This window comes from Aotus nancymaae, unplaced genomic scaffold (assembly GCF_030222135.1).
Source record: "Aotus nancymaae isolate 86718 unplaced genomic scaffold, 86718_ANA_hifiasm-v0.15.2.pri h1tg000095l, whole genome shotgun sequence".
NCBI lineage: Eukaryota > Metazoa > Chordata > Mammalia > Primates > Aotidae > Aotus > Aotus nancymaae.
The window spans coordinates 387,419-409,495 of record NW_026988510.1 but is presented as its reverse complement, the minus strand read 5'-3'; the positions used below and the strand labels follow the sequence as shown (position 1 = coordinate 409,495).

Below are 22,077 nucleotides of genomic sequence, written 5' to 3'. Positions count from 1 at the left end.
GTCTCCCCACGGGACCCGTGACTTTCACGACGCCCCAGGGCCGAGGGCTGCGGCCTCAGGGGAGGTGCTCAGTGAAGGTTGTGCCTGGGCCGCTCCTCTCTACGAGACAGGGACCCGGCCTCAGGCGTCCCGGCGCGGGGAAGCAGGTGCGCGGGCTCGTCCCCCTCCGGGGCGGGGCCACCTGCATTACCTGCGGGGATTGGCCGGGCCCGGGGGCGGGCCTCGTGCGGGGCGGGGCTATCCGCTTGTGGGCGGTGCCCGTCACGGAAGGTGGGCGCAAGGACAAGCCTTTTTCAGCCTCGTCTCAGGTGGGTGCCGGGACCTCGGGTTCTATTTCTGCCGGTTCCGCTTACCGGCTTCCCGCACTTGTCATCCGCCGCCCTTGAGAGCAGCGTCTGGGCGGGTCTCTGAGGCAGGCGAAGCTGCCCCGTCTCTAGGCTAAAAGCTGACCTGGGCTGCGGATCCATCCAGGCTAAATCCGGGCCGCGCCGTCCTGGGGGCGTTTTTTTCGCTCGGGTTCCTCTGTTCTGTCCTAAAGCCATTTTCTCGCGTTGCCCAGGAGAGGAGGACGAGGGAGACCCTTGGGCGTCCCAGCCTAGACACCCCCCCGACCTACACTCCCGCTTTGGGCAGGCTCTGCTCCTTCCCGTTTGTGCCCCTCACCTTTCACGCCGCCAAAACCAAGGCCCAAGTTTGTTGAAACTTTCCCTGGGCCGCGACGTCTCTGCTTTTTCTTAAATTACAGTCTTAAAAATACTGTAATCGTGGCCGGGCATGGTGGCTCACACCTGTAATCCCAGCACTCTGGGAAGCCGAGGAGGGCGGATCACTTGAGGTCGGGAGTTTGAGCCAAGCCTGGCCAACATGGTGAAGCCCTGTATCTACTAAAAATACAAAAATTAGCCAGGCGTGGTGGCGCATGTCTGTAATCCCAGCTACTTTGGAGGCTGAGGCAGGAGAATTAATTGAACCCTGGAGGGGAAGGTTGCGGTTGCAGTGAGCCAAGATCGCGCCACTGCACTCCAGCGTGGGTGACAGAATGGGACTCTATTTTTTAAAAAATGGTGATGGAGTCGGTGTATCTCCCTAAGTCATCTGGGTGGCCACATCTGGGCAGGGAGCTCTTTTACTTACTGTTGACTGAACCCAGCCGTGGTGCCCAGTGTCACCTCAGTGGGCAACTAACTTCATATGCCTCCAGCTCCTCTGTTTTCTTTTTCTGGTGCAGAGGAGGGTGGCGGTAACTTCTGTCCCTCCATCCTCGCTGAATCCGGTGGCCCCAGTCCATCCATCCAGCAGTGGGCCTACCTCACCTCCCATGGGCCTGGGGCGGGGAGGTGGGTTTGTACCCGCCTCACCCCACGGAACAGAACTGGAGTGCTGTGAATTCCAAGGCTAGATCACAGACACGCCACGCCCTTGGCCTTGTCTCGAGATACTTGGCCTCTGATATGCTTTGCGTCTGCGTCTGTCCTCTCCCAAAATCTCATCTTTTTAAATTTTTTTTGAGATGCAATTTCGCTCTTGTTGCCTAGGCTGGAGTGCAGTGGCACAATATCGGCTCACTGCAACCTCCGCCTCTCAGGTTCAAGCAATTTTCCTGCCTCAATCCAAGTAGCTGGGACTACAGGCATACACCACCACCATGCCCGGCTAATTTTGTATTTTTAGTAGAGACGGGGTTTCTCCATGTTAGTCAGGCTGGTCTCAAACTCTTGACCTCAGGTGATCCACCCTTGTCAGTCTCCCAGAGTGCTGGGATTACAGGCGTGAGCCACTGAGCCGGGCCTTAAAATCTCATCTTGCATTGTAATAATCCCCACTTGTCAAGCGTGGGACCAGGTGGAAATAATTATATCCTGGGGACAGCCTCCTCCACGCTGTTATGCTAGTGAGTTCCAGCAGATCTGATGGTTTTATAAGGAGTTTTCCCCTTCGCTCAGTGCTCATTCTCTCTCCTGTCACCCTGTCAGGCACTGCCTTCTGCCATGATTGTAAGTTTTCTGAGGCCTCTCTAGCCATGTGAAACTGAGTCAATTAAACCTCTCTCTCTTTTTTTTTTTTTTAATTAAATTACCCAGTCTCAGACAGCTTTAAAAGAACAAAAAACAAAAACGGAGTTCCGCTCTGTTGCCCAGGCTGGACAGCAGTGGCAAGATGTCAGCTCACTGCAACCTCCGCCTCCAGGATTCAAACAGTTCTCTGCCTCAGCCACCTGAGTGTCTGGGATTACAAGTGCCCACCACTACACCCGGCTTTTTTTTTTTTTTTTTGGTGTATTTTTAGTAGAAACAGGGTTTCACCATCTTGGCCAGGCTGGTCTTGAACTCCTGACCTCGTGATCCACCCACCTCACCCTCTCAAAGTGCTGAGATTACAGGCATGAGCCGCCACGCCCGGCCAGTTCTCAGGCAGTTCTTTACAGCGGCATGAGGACGGACTAACACAGCCTCAGAGCCCAGCCACTATAGTGAAGAAGCCGGGGCCATATGTGGAGGTTTTGCGCTGCACTTGTACCTGAAATTCACCTTCACCTGGAGTCTGTGAGTGGGATTTTATTTGGAAATAGTTTTTCCAGACAAAATCAAGTTAAGATGAGGTTGTTCGGCATTGGCGTTGGCCCTAAATCCAGTGACTGGTGTCCTTGTAACATAGAGATGAACCACGGGAGAGAAGGCCGCCTGAAGCTGGAGGCAAAAAGGATTCTCCCCTAAACTCTCCAGAGGGAGTCGGCCTGCCTGCAGCTTGATTTTGACTTGAGGCCTGCAAATGATGAGAGTACATTTCTGCTGGTTCAAGCCACCCATTTTGTCGCTCTGGCAGCGCCTGGAGACCCATCTGGGCCTCACGTTGTCATTGTGATAGCCTGACTGGGGTCCCAGACGACAGCTGGCACCAGCCACAGACAGCAGACAGCTTTTCGGATGAATGCAACCCCCAGCCACTGGGTTACCACCTAGAAGCTGCACCTAGAGCCACCCAGCTGACTTCTGTATTTTTTTTTTCTTTTTTAAAAAATTCAATACTGAATTTTTGTATTTTTTTTTTTTTTTCTATTTTTAATAGAGACAGGGGTTTCACCACATTGGCCAGGCTGGTCTCAAACTCCTGACCTCAGGTGATCAACCCACCTTGGCCTCCCAAGGTGCTCAGCGTAATTTTTAATTTTTTAGTAGAGATGGGGCCTTACTATGTTGCCCAGGCTGTTCTCAAACTCCTGGACCCAAGTGATCCTCCCACCTCAGCCTCCCCAAGTGCTGGGATTCCAGATGTGAGCCACCATGCCCGGCCTGCTGTGTACTGCAGCCCATGAGTTGGGGTAGTCTGTTACTCAGCGGTAGCTACATGGGCCGCATGCATTCCCAGCTCCCTCGCGCCTACCCAAGGACCCTCCGTGGGCTGTGTGCATTCTCCGCTCCTTCCATGACCTCCTGGGATGGACAGCCCATTATCTTGACCACATATGAATACGCGTCCTCTAAAACTGAGATCAGCCTTGCTAGGTCAGAGCGTCCGTCTACACTTACCTGTCCTAGGACCACACCTGGTCCTCTGGGGCCACTGCCCAGTCCACCCCACGGTGCTTGAGTTCCCTCCCCGGCCAGACGCGCCATGGTCCAGCTTCCTCATCTTCTGCAGTCCAGCTGATACAACGCTAAATCGTACTTGTCCTTTGATTCTTGTCACAATTTGAACACTGCTTCTTATGCAGAGTAGCTTTTCAATATTTATTTATTTATTTATTTATTTTTGAGACAGAGTCTTGCTCTGTAGCTCAGGCCAGAGTGCAGTGGCGCGATCTCAGCTCACTGTAATCTTTGCCTCCTGGGTTCAAGCGATTTACCTGCCTCAGCCTCCCAAGTCGTTGGGATTATAAGCACACGCCACAATGCCCAGCCAATTTTTGAATTTTTAGTAGACACGGGGTTTCGCCACGTTAGCCAGGCTGGTATCGAACTCCCAACCTCAAATGATCCATTCGCCTGCCTCGGCCTCCCAAACTGCTGGGATTGCAGGCATGAGCCACCGCACCTAGCTATTACTTTTTGTTGTTATTTATTTTTTGAGACAGAGTTTCACTCTGTTGCCTAGGCTGCAGTGCAGTGGCCCAATCTCAGCTCACTGCAACCTCTGCCTCCTGGGTTAAAGGGATTCTCTTGCCTCAGCCTCCCCAGTAGCTGGGACTACAGGCATGTGCCACCACGCCCGGCTAAATTTTTTCATATTTTTAGTAAAGATGAGTTTTCACCATGTTGGTCAGGCTGGTCTCTGAGGGTACCACCCCCCATGGACACCAAAGAAGGAGAACTATCCAGACCCCAGGCACAATTAGTGCCTGAAGAATATCTTAGTTTATAGTGTTATTACTCAGCTATTTCCTTTATATAATCCTATATATATAATCATATATGTTTATAGAATTAGTGCCTGAAGTATAACTTACTGCTTACATATATGTAGCTTATATAATCATACTTAATACTTACATCTAGCATACCTAGTTCTATATAATCTTTCTATGTAGTCATACAAATATTGTAGTCTATATAATCATATATATATCCTATAGAATCATACAGGTATTGTAGTCGGAGCTGTACTGACACATTTAGTGCTGATTTATGGAATACTTCTATATAAACGTATAGTAGTTTGTAGTAGGAGGAATGCCTAGAGCAGTCACGGAACAGAAGCAGCACATGGGAAAACAGCCAGACCAGGACGAGAACCAAAGACCCAGGCGGCCGCGTCCCTGCCTGAAAGGGCACACGCTGTATGGCAGGCTTGGAGCAGGAGCCGCTCCTCCTGATAAAGGAGTTGTAGCACCTTGCATCCAGTTCCTGTGGAAAGCAGGTCTCAGGCCTGAGATCCTGGAAGTAACCGAGGGAGAGGAACCCTCTGGTGTGACCAGTCACGGTGGCTGTACACCCTGTGAGTCTTTTCTCACTTCTGTGCCAGCTCAAATCATCCTCCCATAAATATCTTCAGAGCACAAGTCTGCCGGCTCCCACTGCGATGGCTTACAGTATCCTTCTATTAGAAACCCTTTGAAGTCTCCAGCCCCCAGATAAGAAGTGTTGCGCACGACACCTGCTGCACACAGCCCACCTCCTTGCCACGGTGACCTAACGGGGGTGGACCCCTTTTCTTTTTTTTTCTTTTTTTTTTTTTTTCGAGACGGAGTTTTTGCTCTTGTTACCCAGGCTGGAGTGCAATGGCGCGATCTCGGCTCACCGCAACCTCCGCCTCCTGGGTTCAGGCAATTCTCCTGCCTCAGCCTCCTGAGTAGCTGGGATTACAGGCATGCGCCACCATGCCCAGCTAATTTTTTGTATTAGTAGAGACGGGGTTTCACCATGTTGATCAGGATGGTCTCGATCTCTTGACCTCGTGATCCACCCGCCTCGGCCTCCCAAAGTGCTGGGATTACAGGCTTGAGCCACCGCGCCCGGCCAGTGTCCTGTCTCTTTACTTCTCAGATCCTGCACCTTAGCACAGCATAAGGGACGCCCCACGAACCTGTGGGACCAACAGCCCTACAGGTCTCGAACTTGTAACCTCAAATGACCTCAAATTACAGTCATGAGCTACTGTACCCAGTTCAGAATAAATTTGTTTCCTCTCTGTAGGGCTGATGGCCCACAGGGTCGTGGGGTGTCCCTTATGCTGTGCTGAGGCACAGGATCCGAGAAATAAAGACAGGACACAGAAGTACAAGGAAAATGCAGCTGGGCTCGGGGGGCCACGCCACCTATGAGCGGAGACAGGCGAGGCCCCGAATGTCCAGAAGTGTATTTATTGTGTATAGGTTACGGGGCAGGGCAGTGAGTGAAATCATCTTTAAGGATAGTGATAGGGTCATGAGCAGTAAAACATGGGGTCCACCCCCATTAGGTCACCTAGGCCAGGAGGTGGACAGTGTGCAGCAAGGGGCCCTTTCCCATGAAGGCAAGGGCCGTGTGCAGTAAGGGGTCCACCCCCATTAGGTCACCAAGGCTTGAAGGTGGGCCGTGCGCAGTGAAGAGGGTGCAGTGTGCAATACTTCTATCTATGGGCAAACTACTTCTAAGAAGATTTATAGGAGGATGCTTTAAGTCACACAGCAGTGACAGAGCTGTCAGGGTTACCGCCAGCTTCTGGCAGCTTCCAATGTGTTCTATGGGAAGATGCTTTTCAAGCAGCACAGTAGCAAGAGCTGATAAAGTTCACAGTCACCAAGGTGGATTGCCGGTCTGAGGGCAGCCTTCCACAAGAACTGGAGCAAGGTCCTACAACTCCTTTATCGGGAGGAGTGGCTCTTGCCCCAGGCCTGCCACACAGCGGGTATCTTTACGATACTGAACGCTGCCGCCTGGGCCATGGGTTCTTGTCCTGGTGTAACTGTTTTTCCCTTAAATCATGCTCTGCACTGTGTCTGCTTTAGGCATTCCTCCGACTATAAGCTGCTTATTCCTTAATTTATGGTCTGTACTGTGTCCACTCTAGGCATTCCTCCGATTATGAACTAAGATATAATTATATGTAGAGAAATCTTCTTTACTATGAACTATTATGTGGTTCTATATAGAGGATTATATAAAGGGAAATAGCTGAGTAGTAACTATAAACTGAGATATTCTTCAGGCCTAATTGTGCCAGGGTTCTGCTTAGCTCTCCTTCCTCGGTGCCTGTATTGGGGGTTACCCACACTCTCCAGATAGCCTGTTTGTAGCCTTTGCTATTTTTCTAATTGGGGGTTCTTGGTTTTTTTCATTTGCAGGATTTCTAAAAGGAAGCCACTATTCACTCCTGTCTTGTGGGGGAGCCACAGGCTCAGAGAGGGCAACATTGCACAGCAAGCAGCAGCGCCTGATCTCACGCCAGGGAGACAGACAGTCCAGCAGGTGCTCCCAACACGCCTGCCTGATCTCCGCCAGGGACACAGCCCAGCCAGCAGGTGCTCCCAACACGCCTGCCTGATCTCCGCCAGGGAGACAGCCCAGCCAGCAGGTGCTCCCATGCCAAGATCTGTTCAAGACATAGCTCATCCCTACCATTCTGTTAAGTGGACTTGAAAATCCCACCTTCTAGACACCAACGCTAAGCCTGAGCAGCGCTCCTACCCAAGCCCCAAGGCACCATGGCCAGCTGGGGTTCACATTGAGGGCTGAGGCAAATGCTCCAGCCCTGCCCCCACTTGGAGAGGCGCTTCATCTGCCTCCCCAGAGTCCTCAGGGGTAAACCAGCCACTGCCGAGGGTGCAAGCATCCCAGCAACTCCACAGCCGCTGCTTTTACCACCCTTTCCCTGAGGAAGCCAGCCCTGCCTCAGAGCCAGATCCCTATGCCCCAGCCCTGCACCTGCTCCCCACAACCAGCTCCTGGTGGCATCTAGGGTTGGGACCCCACCAGCCCTGCATCTGCCCCCCCATGGCATATCAAGCTGGCGGGGGCTCCTTCCTTGCAGAAGCACCCTCCCTCCATGACCTGCCCACACCTCCCTGGCACATGCTGTCCACGCCCGGCGGCCGGCTGCCTCCTCTGCACCTCAGGGCCTCTGTGTGTCCTCATGCACAGATGATGATGTATCCTGAGACCCTCAGGTGAGTGCTCTGGACTCAGGTCCCCAGGGACACCCGCTCTCCCCCACACCAATACCCTGCAGAGCTCGCCTGTCCTAGCGAGTGAAGCCCACACCTGCCAGGGCACGCAGTCTCAAGAGGACCCTGCTTCTATGCAGAGGGTCTCAGAGGCTGGCAAAGGCACGAGAGGTCGGGCCAGGCTTGGTTTGGGGCTGGGCTGTGGCTCCTCCTCACCTGTGCTCAGTGGCCTCTGCCATGGGCAGCAGGGGTGGCTGTGCTGCCTGGCCAGTGGGGTGGGGACTGAGGGAGCCACACGGAGCAGGACAGCAGTGACCTCTTTATTTTAGGCTGGGTGGGTGGCTGCATGGGGGCATGTGACCGTCAGAGGGCTGACCCCTGGGCTGCACGGACCTGGAGAAGATGCCCAGGGTGGGAGTTGGCCAGGAGTCTCGGAACGTTCACTGCCCACTGCCAAGGTGAGCGAGGGCAGGGAATGTCCTGGGCTGAGAGTCCCAGACCCCCCAGGGATGACCCTGCCATTCAGCATGGAGCTCAGCCTCGTAACAGCTGCGCCTCAGGCCCCAGCCAGCCCTTGCTCCTGACCCAGACAAGAAACTGCTTCATAGGGTTACAACTCCCCTTTCTAGGGGCTGGAGGAAGAGAAACTGGACTGCCGCCTCCACTGCTGGCTGGCTCATGGCCCCCTTTTTCCCGATGCCTCCCAGGAGCTGCCCCAGTGAAGGGCAGAGCAGGACCCAGCCAGACGCTCATGGCTGAGCCTGCGCCCACTGGAGCCCGAGGCTTCCCTTCGCAGAGCCTGTGACGTCTGCACAGGAGAGCAGGGCTGGGTTCCTCCTGGAGCTGCTTCAGACCCATCCTGTTGGGGCAGAGATGCCAACCCCAAGCTCCAGGGTTAGATGTTGGGCGAGGAAGGGGCAAGAGCTGGAGCGCACACAACATGGACCAGCTCCCCAGTGCCCACGCGCCGTGTGCAGAGCAGCGTGGGGCTCCAGGGCAGTCCTCGGTAGGCCTCGTGGCTCTAGGTGCAGGAGGTACGGTCCTGGGAGGCAAGGCCAGGCCCTGCCAGAGCCCTGGGTCTGGCTCTACTGCTTGGCCAGGCCTCCCCGGGGCAGCAGCTCCACATAGCTCAGGGCACTCTGCAGTGATGTCAGGCAGTAACCCTCCTCTCCGATCAGGTACCTGCACGGATGGCAGCAGGCATCACCCGGCCTCCAGAGGGCAGTGTCTGCCTTCCCAGTTCAGGGTCTGGGCGGTGCGGGTGCACAGGTGGGGCTGTCAGGGTGGCTGGGCTGGAGGAGGCCTTTCCCACCCCCTCTGTGCTTGTCCTTGGACAGCAGAGCCAGGGATGGCCCTCAATCCCCAGGCAGACACTGCTCAGGGGGTGGCCCCCAGCTCCTGCTGTGGGAGAGGCTGAGCTAAGTGAGGGGCCACGGGGCATGAGGCAGCAGGCACACTGCACAGGGGCACCCGTGGGGGCTGCCTGAAGGCGGCGTGGCTGTGACGAAGTCACTGCCCTCACCAGCCGCCACTGACAACCACCCTTCAGGTTGAGGGACGAGGTCCCCACTCTTCCCACAGAGGCCCCCACCCTGCCCCCACCGGGTTCTACCCCTCGTGGATGAACTCCTCCAGGGCCGCGCACTCTGACACCAGCTGAGGGAGGCCGCTCCTCAGCACCACGAAGGAGAGGATGGGCAGCAGGTCGTCGGCACCGCTGTGGGAAGGGCACGGCGGCCGTGACCGTGGGCCGGGCCTCTCGCTCCGCAAACCCGGCGGCTGTGCAGCCGTCCCGGCCACAATCTCTGTGCCTCCTGCCCAGTGGTCCAGGAAGCCACCTGGGAGTGGCAAGGCTGTGCCTAAATGGGAGCTCCCGCTCTGCTGAGCAAGGGCTGGGCCCACACTCGGGGCCTTTTTGCTGCTACAGCCCAGCCGCGGCACGAGGCTAAGGGTCGTGAACACAGCCCCTCTGATGCCCCGTGCTTTTCCAGGGCCCTCCTCCCTGGCCACGCTTCGGCCTCCTGGGACTCACATGGCTGCTGCAGCGATGGGCTGGGGTCCGGCCTGGGGTGTGGCCTCCGAGGTGGGGCAGTAGTCTTCTGCGCAGACACAGATGACCCGCAGGGTCCGAACTGCGCCGCAGACATATGGCTTCAGGGGCAGTTGGGGATGCCACAGGGGGACCCAGCAGGGATGGGAAAGCGAACCCAGGCCGCTGTCCCACCCGGCAGCCTGAGCCCCCCCTCACACTCTGCCCACCTACCCACCCACCCACTTCCTGATGTGCAGGGCTGGGAAGAGCTGCCGTGACCCTGAGGATATTGCTCTGACACCACTTTTGTCCTGGTCCCACCCACCCCGCATGTGGCAAGCTCAGTGGTGAAGACACAGGCTCCAGGTCACCCACCGGGATGGGAGCCTGCCTCTCGAACCTGCTAACCTATGCACTCCAACTTCTTTTGGGGGCAGCTCTCCAGGACCAGCAGTCCAAGCTCCTGGGCCGCAGCGCAGTACGGGTAGGTCCCCTTGGCCTCCAAGTCCTTGGGGAGGAGCTTGGTGGGGATGCCGATGGCGGTGGGGGGTGCATTCCTGTAGAGCTCCATACTCCTGCTCAGAGCGGCCTCCCGGGCTCGGTGTACGCTCCTAGGGCAGAGAGAGGCCAGGCTAAGCCGCCCCAGGGATCCTGTCCTGGGGACAGAGGCAGGGCTGTGGCTGGAGGTCCCTGGAGCTCTCCCGGAGAAAACTGGCTACGTATCCCAAGCAAAAAGCCTCAGTGTTCCCAAGCCCCAGGCATGGGAGGTGGGCACAGCTCTACCTGCAAACTGGAAGCCCCTGAGGATGGCCTCGGGGTAAAACACAGGCCAGGGCAGCAAACACGCGTCTTGGGGATTGAGCAGAGGAGACCGTGCCAGGGACCAGGGCAGGCCTCCAGGGGTACTGGGTGGGCAGATGCCAGGCCACGTGGGAGTGGGCCTGTACCTGTACAGGGCCAGCAGCAGAGGCCACAGCGGGGAGAAGAAGGGCTCCTCTATGCACGCCAGGCAGCGGTCCTTGGAGGCAGCTGTGTTGAGGCCTTCGAAGGCCAGAAGGGTCAGCGAGAGCAGCCTGTCTGCTGGGAACAGAGCCGGGGACATCCACACAGGCCCCTCCCCTGCTGGGTCAAGAGGCTTGAAGCCATGGGGCCGCCTCTGCTGAGCAAGCTCTCTGAGGAGCAGGGCAACCCGCAGTGTCCAGGAGCAGCAAGCCAGCTTCAAGCCTCCTGCACCCACCCCTGATGCTCCTGGGCCCAGGGCAGGGAGTCTGGGAGCAGAAACTGTCACCTACAGCTGCTTTCCCCTTTGGCCAGCGGCCTGAGAAGAGAACGGAGGATGAGCCCTTTCTCAAAAGGGCCTTTATCCAAAACTGCAGGAACCAGAGTAGACTTTAGAATCAGCTCCCTGCAGGTGGGGCCCCTGACCAAGGTCGTGTGTGTGGGCCGCACAGCCAGAATGGTGCCTTGGGCTGCTGGCCTCCCTCACTGGTTCTTAAGAGAACCCTGGGCCAGGCGTGGTGGCTCACACCTGTAATGCCAGCACTTTGGGAGGCCGAGGCGGGGGGATCACCTGAGGTCAACAGTTTGAGACCAGCCTGGCCAACATGGTGAAACCCCGTCTCTACTCTCCATTTCCAAAATGAGAAGGGCTGAGGCATGGGGCCATCACCACCTGCAGGCTGGGCTGGGTGGACATGAGTCTGATCAGAGGCTCTGACCGACAGGCCTTTCCCCAAATAGAAGCTTGAAATTGACCAACAAGCAGGGGTCAAGAGCCGCAGCCCCTCCCGCAGTGAAGGCTGAGGGGGCCCGGGACGTGGAGGCCTGGCCTCACCGATGGCGTTGTGGATGTCCTCCACCGCGCTCTTCAGCTGCTGCAGCTGGGGCTCGGGCTGCCCCCCATGGCCCCGGCCCCGGCCCTGCCGCTCAGACGTCCCCAGGAACTGTTCCAGGTCCTCGAACGAGCTGTCCTTGTCTGGCAGGCCAGACGCAATGTCCCCCACAGGCGAGGCAGGCCCCGCAGGGCCGGGGTGGAGTGGGGGCGTAGGGGGGCTGTCCTGGGGCCTCGGGGCCGTGCTGGGCTCGCACGGGGACAGCATGCAGTGGAGGCTCTGCGAGGGCCGCAGCCGCCGGCTTCCAGGGTTGGGGGTCGGGGGGCAGCAGCCTGGGGCTGGCGTGGCCGCCCTGCTCACCGCGGGGTACAGGGTGCTGTACACTGCGCACTGCAGCCGCCTCAGGAGCTGCGCGATCGGGTGGTCAGGGAGGCTGCGGGAGAGGAGGGCGTGAGAACGCGGCCAGCCTCGGCCTCCCGTTGCCCGTGCCGCCCTCCGGGTGGCACCCGCCAGTCTATAGAGGAGCCGCGCTACGCCCGGTTTAGAGAAGTGATTCGCGTCACCTCCTGACCGTGAGTGTACTGCAGAGCACTTGTAGAAGCCGAGGAAACGCCCTCAGCGCCAAGGGAGCTGTGGCGTCCACGTGGCTGGGGCACAAAGTCCCTGGGGCAGCGCGGCAGCCTCGTCCTCGTCGGTCCAGCCCCTCCCGGCACCCAACCCATACAGGGGCTCAGCGGTGCCTGAAGCCCAGCTACCTGAGCAGGTGTGACAGCAGGCTGGTCACCAGCGACAGGTCGCCCGGGCTCCTCTTGAGCTTGGCCTTCCAGTGCTTCGGCCAGTCCTACGGGACAGGGGAGCTTGGAGGGAAGCACGTGGGTCCCCACGACCAGACGCGCTCCATCTCCCATCAGTGCCTGCCCCAAGAGACTGGGAGACCGTCCTGGGGTGCAGGAGACCCAGCACCAGCAGGCCGCGCAACCGACCCCCACTAGAGGGAGACCTTACTTGAAACCTGGCCCCGCTCTCTCGCTCGGTCCCTCCCACGCAGCCCTGGCCCCGCCCCCTCGCTCGGTCCCTCCCACGCGGCCCTGGCCCCGCCCCCTCGCTCGGTCCCTCCCACGCGGCCCTGGCCCCGCCCCCTCGCTCGGTCCCTCCCACGCGGCCCTGGCGCCGCCCCCTCGCTCGGTCCCTCCCACGCGGTCCTGGCCCCGCCCCCTCGCTCGGCCCCGGCCCCGCCCCCTCGCTCGGCCCCGGCCCCGCCCCCTCGCTCGGTCCCTCCCACGCGGCCCTGGCCCCGCCCCCTCGCTCGGTCCCTCCCACGCGGCCCTGGCCCCGCCCCTCGCTCGGTCCCTCCCACGCGGCCCTGGCCCCGCCCGCCTCACTGGGACTCTCCTACAAATCCTGGGCCCTGTGGGCCGGAGGGGGACGCACGTGGTCCTGCTCGTACTCCAGGATGGCTGCGTAAAGTGCCCGCTGCTCCCGCTCCTCCGGGGTCAGGGCGACCTGGCTGCAAAATCTCCTGGGGAAGAAGGCGCGCGGTGGATCCCAGGGCCGGGGCCGGGGTTGGGCGGGGCTGTCTCCGCAGCGGGGGACCGGGCAGGAGTCGCACCTGTTGGCGGCCTCCTGGAGCCGCAACCGGCGCTCCTCCATCTTCCTCTGGAGCTGGGTGCAGAGTCAAGGGGACAAGCGTCGGATCTGAGGGGGCTCTCGGCCCCCACCCCGGCCCCACACCTGCAACCACACCCCGAGCAGCCGGGACGTGCCAGGGACCCCCTCAGTGAGGAGCAGTCCTCAGGGAAGGCTTCTGGGACAGAAGGCAGCCTGTGCTGAAGCCAGGAGGGCAGAGCCAGAGGGCCCCGAGAATAGGGGCGGGGACCTTCCCCAGAGGCCATCCCTCTGCAAAGCCGGAAGCCCCTTAGCCCTGTACCCCGACCCCGGAACGTCCACCACCCTTGCTACCCTGTTCTCTGCCTTTGGCTCATGGCCACACTTGAGTTCTCCCCAGAGACCACCAGGGTGGTCAGAAAGGGTGCTGTCTCCTCCCGGGCTTTGGCGATCACCAGGTTCTCCATCATCTGCCGCTGTAGAGAGAGGGTCTGGGAGAGGAAGGAGGGAGTAAGGCCAGCTGCCCTGCACCGCCAGGCCCTCCCTAGGCCCCACTCACCAGGGATGTCTTCTGCATAGCCTGGCTGGGGTCTAGTCGGGCCATCCGGGCCTCATACGCAGCCTTCAGCTTCTGATTCTGCAGGGAGGCTTCCTCCAAGGGCGTCAGCTCTCTAGAAATGTGAAGAGCTGCTGTCTAGACCCCAGGAAGCCCAGTGGTGTTCTGGCTGCAAAAGGAGCTTCTCTCATCCTCCCTGTTGTCTCTGAAGCCAGGAGGTGAGGAGGAGGAGGAGGGGAGGCGGTGGTGGTAATGGGGGCAGGCAGGGAGCCATCTGGGGTGGGCTGCAGCACCTGCCTCTTCTTGCCTGCCCTGCCAGTACAGTGATTTTGGCCAGTTACAGTGGCTCCCTCCTATAATCCGGGCAGTTTGGGAAGCCAAGGCGGGCAGAGCACCTGAGGTCAGGAGTTCGAGACCAGCCTGGCCAACATGGTGAAACTACATCTCTACTAAAAACATAAAGATTAGCTGGGCATGGTGGTGCACACCTGTAATCCCAGCTACTCGGGAGGCTGAGGCAGAAATGCTTGAACCTGGGGGGGGGCAAGGTTGCAGTGAGCCGAGATCCAGCCACTGCACTCAAGCCTGGGCGATAGAGGGAGATTCCATCTCAAAAAAACAAAACAAAAACAAAAACCACAGGTTTTGGTATTGCCAGGACTTTTGACTTTTCAAGAGAAGTTGGACCACTGGACTTTCATGGAGATTAGTTATGTGTGTTCAGCAAAACATGAATCTTGTCAAAGCAAAAGCTTGTGCAACCCAAGGGCTGGAAGACTTTGACTCCAGCCCAACACAAATTCCTAAACTTTCTTTTTTTTTTTTTGAGACAGAGTTTTGCTCTTGTTACCCAGGCTGGAGTGCAATGGCGCGATCTCGGCTCACCGCAACCTCCGCCTCCTGGGTTCTGGCAATTCTCCTGCCTCAGCCTCCTGAGTAGCTGGGATTACAGGCACGCACCACCGTGCCCAGCTAATTTTTTGTATTTTTAGTAGAGACGGGGTTTCACCATGTTGACCAGGATGGTCTTGATCTCTTGACCTCATGATCCACCCACCTCGGCCTCCCAAAGTGCTGGGATTACAGGCGTGAGCCACCACACCCGACTCCTAAACTTTCTTAAACCATCACTGAGGGCCAGGTGCGGTGGCTCACGCCTGTAACCCCAGCTCTTTGGGAGGCCAAGGCAGGCGGATCACGAAGTCAGGAGATCAAGACCATCCTGGCTAACATGGTGAAACCCCTTCTCTACTAAAACACAAAACATTAGCCGGCCGTGGTGGCACACGCCTGTAGTCCCAGCTACTTGGGAGGCTGAGGCGGGAGAATCGCTTGAACCCGGGAGGTGGAAGTTAGATTTTTTTGGTTTCAGATGAAGTCTCACTCTGTCACCCAGGCTGGAGTGCAGTGGTCCGCTCCTGACTCACTGCAACCTCCGCCTCCTAGGTTCAAGCGATTCTCCTGCCTCAGCCTCCCGAGTAGCTGGAACTACAGGCGTGTGCCAATACACCCAGCTAATTTTTTATATTTTTAGTAGATACGGGGTTTCAACGTGTTGGCCAGGCTGGTCTCAAACTCCTGACGTCATAATCTGCCCGCCTAGGCCTCCCAAAGTGCTGGGATTACAGGAGTGATCCACCGTGCTTGGCATTTGCAATTTTTTTAAAGCTTATCAGCTATCATTAGCGTTAGTGTATTTTATGTGTGGTCCAAGATAATTGTTCTTCCAGTGTGGCCCAAGGAAGCCAAAAGATTAGACACCCCTGCTTTAAAGGCACTATATGGGCCAAATAGCTAGACGAGTTTCTGACTCATGAAAAGAAGAAGGGTACTGTCTCCTTTAAACAGTTCCCAACAGCCACTCCACCTTGAAAGCTTTGGTCCCTCTTACCTTCCCACTGTCAGGGACAATGGAGGGTGCTGGTGGGGATGAGGAGGAGGAAAGACTGAGCCTTACACCTGGCCATCCTGCCCCAAAGCCGCACTTGCCAAAACGAGGTGACTGGACGCCAAGCCCGGCCACGGCAGGGACGAGAGTGGGCCCTTCTTGTCTGTCCCACTTGGGATTCACTGGGCTTTGTGCATCCGTGTCTCTGTGCCTTTCATCAGTTCTAGACAACTGTCTGCCATTCTAACTTCCTTTGTTTTTGTTTTTGTTTTTGTTTTTGATACGGAGTCTTGCTCTGTCACCCAGGCTGAAGTGCAATGGCGCGATCTCAGTTCTCTGCAACCCCCACCTCCTGGGTTCAAGCAATTCTCTGCTTCAGTCTCCTGAGTAGCTGGAATTACAAGCACCCACCACCACACCTGGCTAATTTTTGTATTTTTAGTAGAGACGGGGCTTCACCATCTTGGCCAAGCTGGTCTTGAACTCCTGCCTTCCAGATCCACCCGCCTTGGCCTCCCAAAGTGCCGGGATTACAGGCGTGAGCCTCTGTGCCGCCCTGCCGTTCTACCTTCTAACAGTGCCTCTCTCCCATTTTCCTTCTCCTCTCTCTGGAACTCCAGTGAACACATTGGGCTTTGCATCTCTTGCTTTCTGCCTTACTGGTTTTTGTAATTCATTCCGGGTATCTTTTGACCTTTTTTCCAATACATGAATTTGCTCTTCACCTGTGTCTGCTCTGCTGTTGAGATAAACCTGTTTGCTCACTTTTGTGTGTATGTAAGGATTTGTACGTATATATACAATATTTTTTTTTTGAGACAATCTCACACTATCACCCAGGATGGAGTGCACTGGTGCAATCTCGGCTCACTGCAACCTCCGATTCCCGGGTTCAAGCAATTCTCCTGCCTCAGCCTCCATGCCCCGCTCACTTTATGTTTTTAGTAGAGATGGGGTTTTACCATGTTGGTCAGGCTGGTCTTGAACTCCTGACCTCAGGTGATCCACCTGCCTTGGCCTTCTGAAGTGCTGGGATTATAGGTGTGAGTCACTGCGCCCAGCCTTTTTTCTTTTTTTTTTTATTTGAGAAAGGGTCTCATTTTGTTGCCCAGGCTGGAATGCAGTGGCTCAATCATGGCTCACTGGACCCTCAACCTGCTAAGCTCAAGTGAGCCTCCCACATCAGCCTCCCTAGTAGCTGGGACTACAGGGGCATGCCACTGTGCCTATTTTTTTTTCCTTTCTTTCTTTTTTTTTTTTTTTTTTGAGACTCAGTCTCACTCTGTTGACCACACTGAAGTGCAGTAGTGCAATCTCGACTCACTGCAACCTCTGCCTCCTGGGTTCAAGCAATTCTCTGTCTCAGCCTCCTGAGTAGCTGGGATTACAGACGCCCGCCACCACGACCAGCTAATTTTTGTATTTTTAGTAGAGATGGCGTTTCACCATCTTGGCCAAGCTGGTCTTGAACTCCTGACTTCCAGATCCACCCGCCTCAGCCTCCCAAAGTGCCGGGATTAAGGTATGAGCACCTCACTCGGCCCCCATTTGCTTTTGTCAGGCAAGAGGATATTCCCGTTCTGGGACCCATTTTAACTAAATTCGATATGATCGGCTCATCTTCCTCAGCCTCAAAAACCCAATCCCAGGCTCAGCCCAGCTCCCATCTTGCCCATCTTACTTCTTAAAGCTTTGTGACTCTGCCCCCTGAAGCTTCTGGAAGATCTCCGGCGGAAGAAAAGGAGAGAGCTTCCCTCCTTCGTCTGAATACACACGTCGGTGTCGGCTGGCAGGTTGGGGGTTGGGAGAAGCCGCAGGCATGGCTGGCTTCAGGCGTATTTTCCCTGCAAGCCATTGATCGGCAGGGGTCAGCAGGTGGGCCCACACCCCACAAAGGAGATGCAGGCTTGGGGGTGACCCAGGAGCACCGTGCCTACTGCAGGGACCCACCAAGCTTGGCGGCTGTCGACTGGGCCCTCTCCAGACACTGCTGTGCTAGCTTCAGCATCCTGGAGGTATCGGGGGGCATGGCTTCCCCAGCTTCTGGGGAAGGGACAAGAAAGCTGGTCACAGTTGGCTCTATGACTGTTACCTGTTGCTGAGATAAAATGAGGCGATGGAAAAGTCAGGCAAGCCCACTGCCCCCCACCTCCACTGACCCCGGGTAAGTCCACTGCCCCCCACCACTGACCCTGGGCAAGCCTACTGCTCCCCATGCCCCCCACACTGCCCCTGGGCAAGCCCACTGCCCCCCATGCCTGCCACTGCCCCCTGGCAAGCCCACTGACCCCAGGGAAGCCCACTGTCCCCACCATGGACCCTGGGCCAGCCCCCAACCACTCATCTCTAATCACCTGCCCTGGTTTTACCTCATGACCCTGCTGAGTCCACGTGCCCCTCACGGAGGCCTGTGAGAGCCTGGACCCTAAACAGGGCCTTTGCTGCTCACTCAGGGCCTCACTTGCAGCTGCAGCCCTCTGGGAAGGGGGCCGTTTCAGAGACAAGGACGTGCTGAGGGGAATCTCCTCGCCCATCTCCCGCCGGCTGTATGTACCCAAAGCCCTGCCTCCCCATGGGCTTGGCATGGAGCCCCTCTGCTCGGGACCACGGACATGCTCACACAGTCCTTTTGCACGCTGTGAGTCGCCCCTTGCCCCACTGCCCCAGCGCCCCACCCACCTCCACACACTGTGGAAGCTGCCTCTCTGTGACCCACCCCTGGACCCACCACCCCAGCTCCTGACCCACCTCCCTGCTGCCTTTCATAGCAAACTTCGCACTCCGGTCTTCTCATCCTGCCCCCTGATTTAGCCCCCGACACCCCTGAAAACTGCCCTTACCCATCCCCATCGCCACTTTGCCAGATGCGGTGGGCCCCTGGAGTTCTCCGTCTTCTGGGACCTTGCTCTCCCCATGGGATCCTCTGCCAGTCCTCCTCCCAACTCCTCAATCTTGGAGCCACAGAGCTCAGCCGAGCTCACAGCCCCCTACTAGTTCCCCTGACCTCTGTGCTCCTGTGTCCAGTGGCTGCCGCTCCTCAAACTGAATGTGTTCATTGTGGAACTTTCTTTTTATATATATATATATATATATATATATATATATATATTCTTTTTTTGTCTGAAGTGAGAACAATCATTGTGGAACTTTCTACTGCCCCCTTGCCAGTCCGCTCCTGCCCCCATCTGCCTCCTGCTCGTCTGCTGTGATTCACCTTCAGGATCATTCCCAGGCCGTTTACTGCTCCCATCCCGGGTGGTCTGGCCACTGCCGCCCTCAGTCCTCACCCGAAGCTCCACTCCCAGGCTGGCCTCTCCCTCAAAGCTCAAAGCCTCTTCCAGTTTCCCTTCAGACCAGAATGGCTCCAGTTCCAGCTGAGGCAGGCACAGAGCCCCGCCCTGCACCTCTGATTTCAGGGCCTTTGCACGTTCCAGTGCTGGAATGCCGCCCCTCTTCTGTGCAGCCCGCTGGAGCCCCTATCTTCTCACATCCCAGTCTCCACCTTACCCACAACACTGGTCCCTTCCTGTCACTATGTCACACTGAGTGCAGGCCAGTCCACCTGCTACCAGTGGTCAGACTGGAAGGATACAGGAGCTTCCCCAAGCCTGGCGCCCATCAAGGGCTAGGCTGCCCACAATTCGTCCAGCATGGAGGGAGCGGCAAGGCTGAACCGTATCTTTTTTTTTTTTTTTTTTGAGAGAGAGTTTTGCTCTTGTCGCCCAGGCTGGAATGCAATGGCATGATCTCGGCTCACTGCAACCTCTGCCTCCTGGGTTCAAGTGATTCTCCTGCCTCAGGCTCCCAAGTAGCTGGGATTACAGGCTCCTGCCACCATGCCCAGCTAATTTTTGTATTTTTAGTAGAGACGGGTTGCCCAGGCTGGGCTCGAACTCCTGACCTCAGGTGATCCGCCCACCTAGGCCTCCCACAGTGCTGGGATGCCAGTGAGTGAGCCAGCGCCCGGCCGGCTGAGCTGTACCTTTCGTGGTTTCCACTTCTTCCAGTAGCACCTGGGAGATATAGTGGATGCTCCTCAGGTATTCTGTGTATGCCTCCTGTGTCCAGGAAAGAGAAGTGGGTCAGGCCAGTGGAGGGGAGTGACTCCGTCTCTCCTGCCAGGTGCACTTGTGGGATAAGCAAGGAACACCAGCAAGTGCTTATCTCAAGATGCACCGAGAGACACGTAGCCTTCAGCGATGAGCTGCAGCTGGAAAGCCTCAGTGGTCTGATCAGTGGTGTCCTGCCCATGGCACAGGCAGTTCACTGCTCTCCAGACTTGGAAAGGAAGTGGGGGCCTGAGAGGGAGCCAGGGACAAGCTGGACCTCGCTTCCTCCTCTCGCTGCCTTTCTCTCCAGCACAGGAGCTGGGGTTCTCATTCAGCGGCCCGGGGAAGTGACTTCAGCAGTTTCTGTCATTTTTCACCCTGTGAAGCAAGTTTCCTTCTTGTGCAACTCAAGGGCGATTCATTCAGTGGCTTAAAAAATACTTCCTGAGAGGATACAGAGGAGTAATGCCGCAAGTTTTTTGATCACTTCCTGGCTTAAGTTCTGAGAAATCCCTTTCCCAGAAGCCAGTTAAGTATGCCCGGTGCACGCAGGAGCCTAGAACACGTGGCTGTTGTGTTTCAAAGCTGTGCGGTCCCCTCTAGCAAGGCAGAGGTCATCAGGAACACAGCGTGCTGTTTGTTTTGTTTTGTTTGTTTGTTTTAGTGGTTTTTGGGAATCACTAAAGGGACGGCTTAGCTGGCCGGGCACTGGCTCACTCACTGGCAACGGAGCGTCACTCTGTCGCCCAGGCTGGAGTGCAGTGGCACAATCTCGGCTCACTGCAACTGCCTCCTGCGCTCAAGCAATTCTCCTGCCTCAGCCTCTCCACTAGCTGCGATTATGGGCGTGAGCCACCACCCTGGCTATTTTTGTATTTTTAGTAGAGACGGGGTTTAACCATGTGGGCCAGGATGGTCTTGATTTTTTTTTTTTTTTTTTTTGAGACAGAGTGTTGCACTGTCCCCCAGGCTGTAGTGCAGTGGCATGATCTCGGCTCACTGCAATCTCCGCCTCCTGGGTTCAAGCAATTCTCGTGCCTCAGCCTCCTGAGTAGCTGGGATTACAGGCACGGGCCACCACGCTCAGCTAATTTTTTTCTATCTTTAGTAGAGACGGGGTTTCAGCCTGTTGGCCAGGATGGTCTCGATCTCTTGACCTCGTGATACACCTGCCTGGGCCTCCCAAAGTGCTGGAATTACAGGCGTGAGCCACGGCGCCGGCAATATGGTGTGTTTTTGTTGCTGTTTTATCCCTAGGTGTTAAGTTACCTATCGTTAATCAAGTCGGTGCCTCAGAGAGAAAGACAAAATATAATCCAGGCAGGATTTCTGAGGTGTGGGGGCCCCACTGCCCTGAAAACCAAGCTGGGGAAAGCAGCAGATTCAGGAAGGAGGCTTCTCCGAGGCACAGGCAAGCTCCTTCCCTCCCGGGGCGGCCGGCTGTGGCTGAGCCCCACCTGGTCGCCAGCCTTAGATCCGGCCCTGCCTCAGGAGCGGACCACACCCCTCCGGCCTGCGTTTCCTTCCTAGGGCTCCCAGAAGGCGACTGCAAACAGCATCGCAAATGAGCGGGCATGTGGCCTTCTCGGGATTCCGCCCCCTGTGGCAACCGGATTAAGTCTGCACGAACGCAGGCGCCGCGCTCGCCACACGGGGCTTGGAAGGTCGCCTGGCCCCGCTCCGCATCCCCTCCACAGGTCTCAGAGGCACCGGCCCGACAACGGAACGGCAGGCTCTGAGCTGTCCAAGGTCACCACACGCGGCCCAGGCGACGCCCGCCGCGCCCCGCCCCATTCCTCGCCGGGGAACCGCGGTCCCGGATCCCTGTCGGCGCCCGCCCCCGCGTCCCCAGCCCGCGCCGGCCCCGTCCTCGCCCTCCTGGGGCCACCCCGGCAGCCAAGCCCCGCCCCCGCCCCGCCTCACCCGGGGCCGGTCGCCGGTGTCCAACTCGATGGCCCCGTTGGCCAGCTTCATGGCGCTCTGCAGCGGCTTTACCGTGCCGTCCCCGGCCGCAGCGGCCATGACGCCGGGCGGGGGAGGCGGCGGCGGCGGCGCCGCGGCAGCAGCGGAGGGGCGGGGCAGACGGGCGGGATCCCGGAACGCAGCGGGCGCGGGCGCGGAAGCCGCCGGAGCAGCGGACCGCCGGAAGGGAAGCGAGCGCACTTCCGGCGACGGGCCCCGCCGCGCGTACTTCAGGTCCCGCGGGTGTCAGTGGCGGGGGCGACGGATCTCGGGCGGCTCCTCGAGACGGGGTGGGCGAGAAGGGCCCCTCCCGGAGTTGCCCCGGGCGTTTAGCCGCAGCTGCCAGGCCTCCCTCTCCGTGAGACGCCGGCTTCCCTCTCTGCAGCTCGCCCGCCACCTGCGCGCCGCGTCGCCTCGGCCGGCGCCCGCCCGCCCCGCGCCCACGTCTCCCACGGTAAGAGGCGGGGAGGGCCGGGTCGCCTCTCCTTGGAGGGCTCGTCGTGAGGTCTCGGCGAGCCCCTCCGCTCAGCGCCCCGCCCCAGGCCAGCGCCCCATTGCCGGCAGCGGCGGGCAC

The 22,077-nt window shown here is 57.8% G+C and overlaps 1 protein-coding gene and 2 long non-coding RNA genes across 5 annotated transcripts; 2 read left to right on the top strand and 1 right to left on the bottom strand.

Annotated features, from left to right (window-relative positions):
- The first annotated feature begins 226 nt into the window (after window positions 1–226).
- On the top strand, window positions 227–11,451 carry LOC110568319 (uncharacterized). 2 transcript variants are annotated; one of them, XR_002478616.2, is made up of 6 exons: window positions 227–308; window positions 6,761–6,990; window positions 7,447–7,582; window positions 7,909–8,037; window positions 9,869–10,095; window positions 11,336–11,451. It is a non-coding gene; the product is annotated as an uncharacterized LOC110568319 (long non-coding RNA). The 2 variants fall into 2 exon arrangements; XR_002478615.2 differs by having other exon boundaries at window positions 255–2,543.
- On the bottom strand, window positions 7,883–21,590 carry VPS9D1 (VPS9 domain containing 1). Its single transcript, XM_021671001.2, has 15 exons — window positions 21,465–21,590; window positions 19,475–19,550; window positions 17,443–17,535; window positions 17,174–17,336; window positions 13,608–13,719; window positions 13,477–13,539; window positions 13,053–13,105; window positions 12,875–12,962; window positions 12,199–12,284; window positions 11,446–11,876; window positions 10,559–10,688; window positions 10,020–10,222; window positions 9,612–9,711; window positions 9,192–9,296; window positions 7,883–8,761 (listed from the first exon to the last, which is right to left on the bottom strand). Exons 1-15 carry the CDS (start codon window positions 21,561–21,563, stop codon window positions 8,665–8,667), a joined length of 1,899 nt encoding a protein of 632 aa, XP_021526676.1. The 5' UTR covers window positions 21,564–21,590; the 3' UTR covers window positions 7,883–8,664.
- LOC135271885 (uncharacterized) lies at window positions 13,024–18,586 on the top strand. 2 transcript variants are annotated; one of them, XR_010340011.1, is made up of 5 exons: window positions 13,024–13,822; window positions 16,922–17,014; window positions 17,183–17,656; window positions 17,946–18,130; window positions 18,357–18,586. It is a non-coding gene; the product is annotated as an uncharacterized LOC135271885 (long non-coding RNA). The 2 variants fall into 2 exon arrangements; XR_010340010.1 differs by lacking the exon at window positions 13,024–13,822 and having other exon boundaries at window positions 15,105–17,014.
- Window positions 21,591–22,077: the final 487 nt, after the last annotated feature.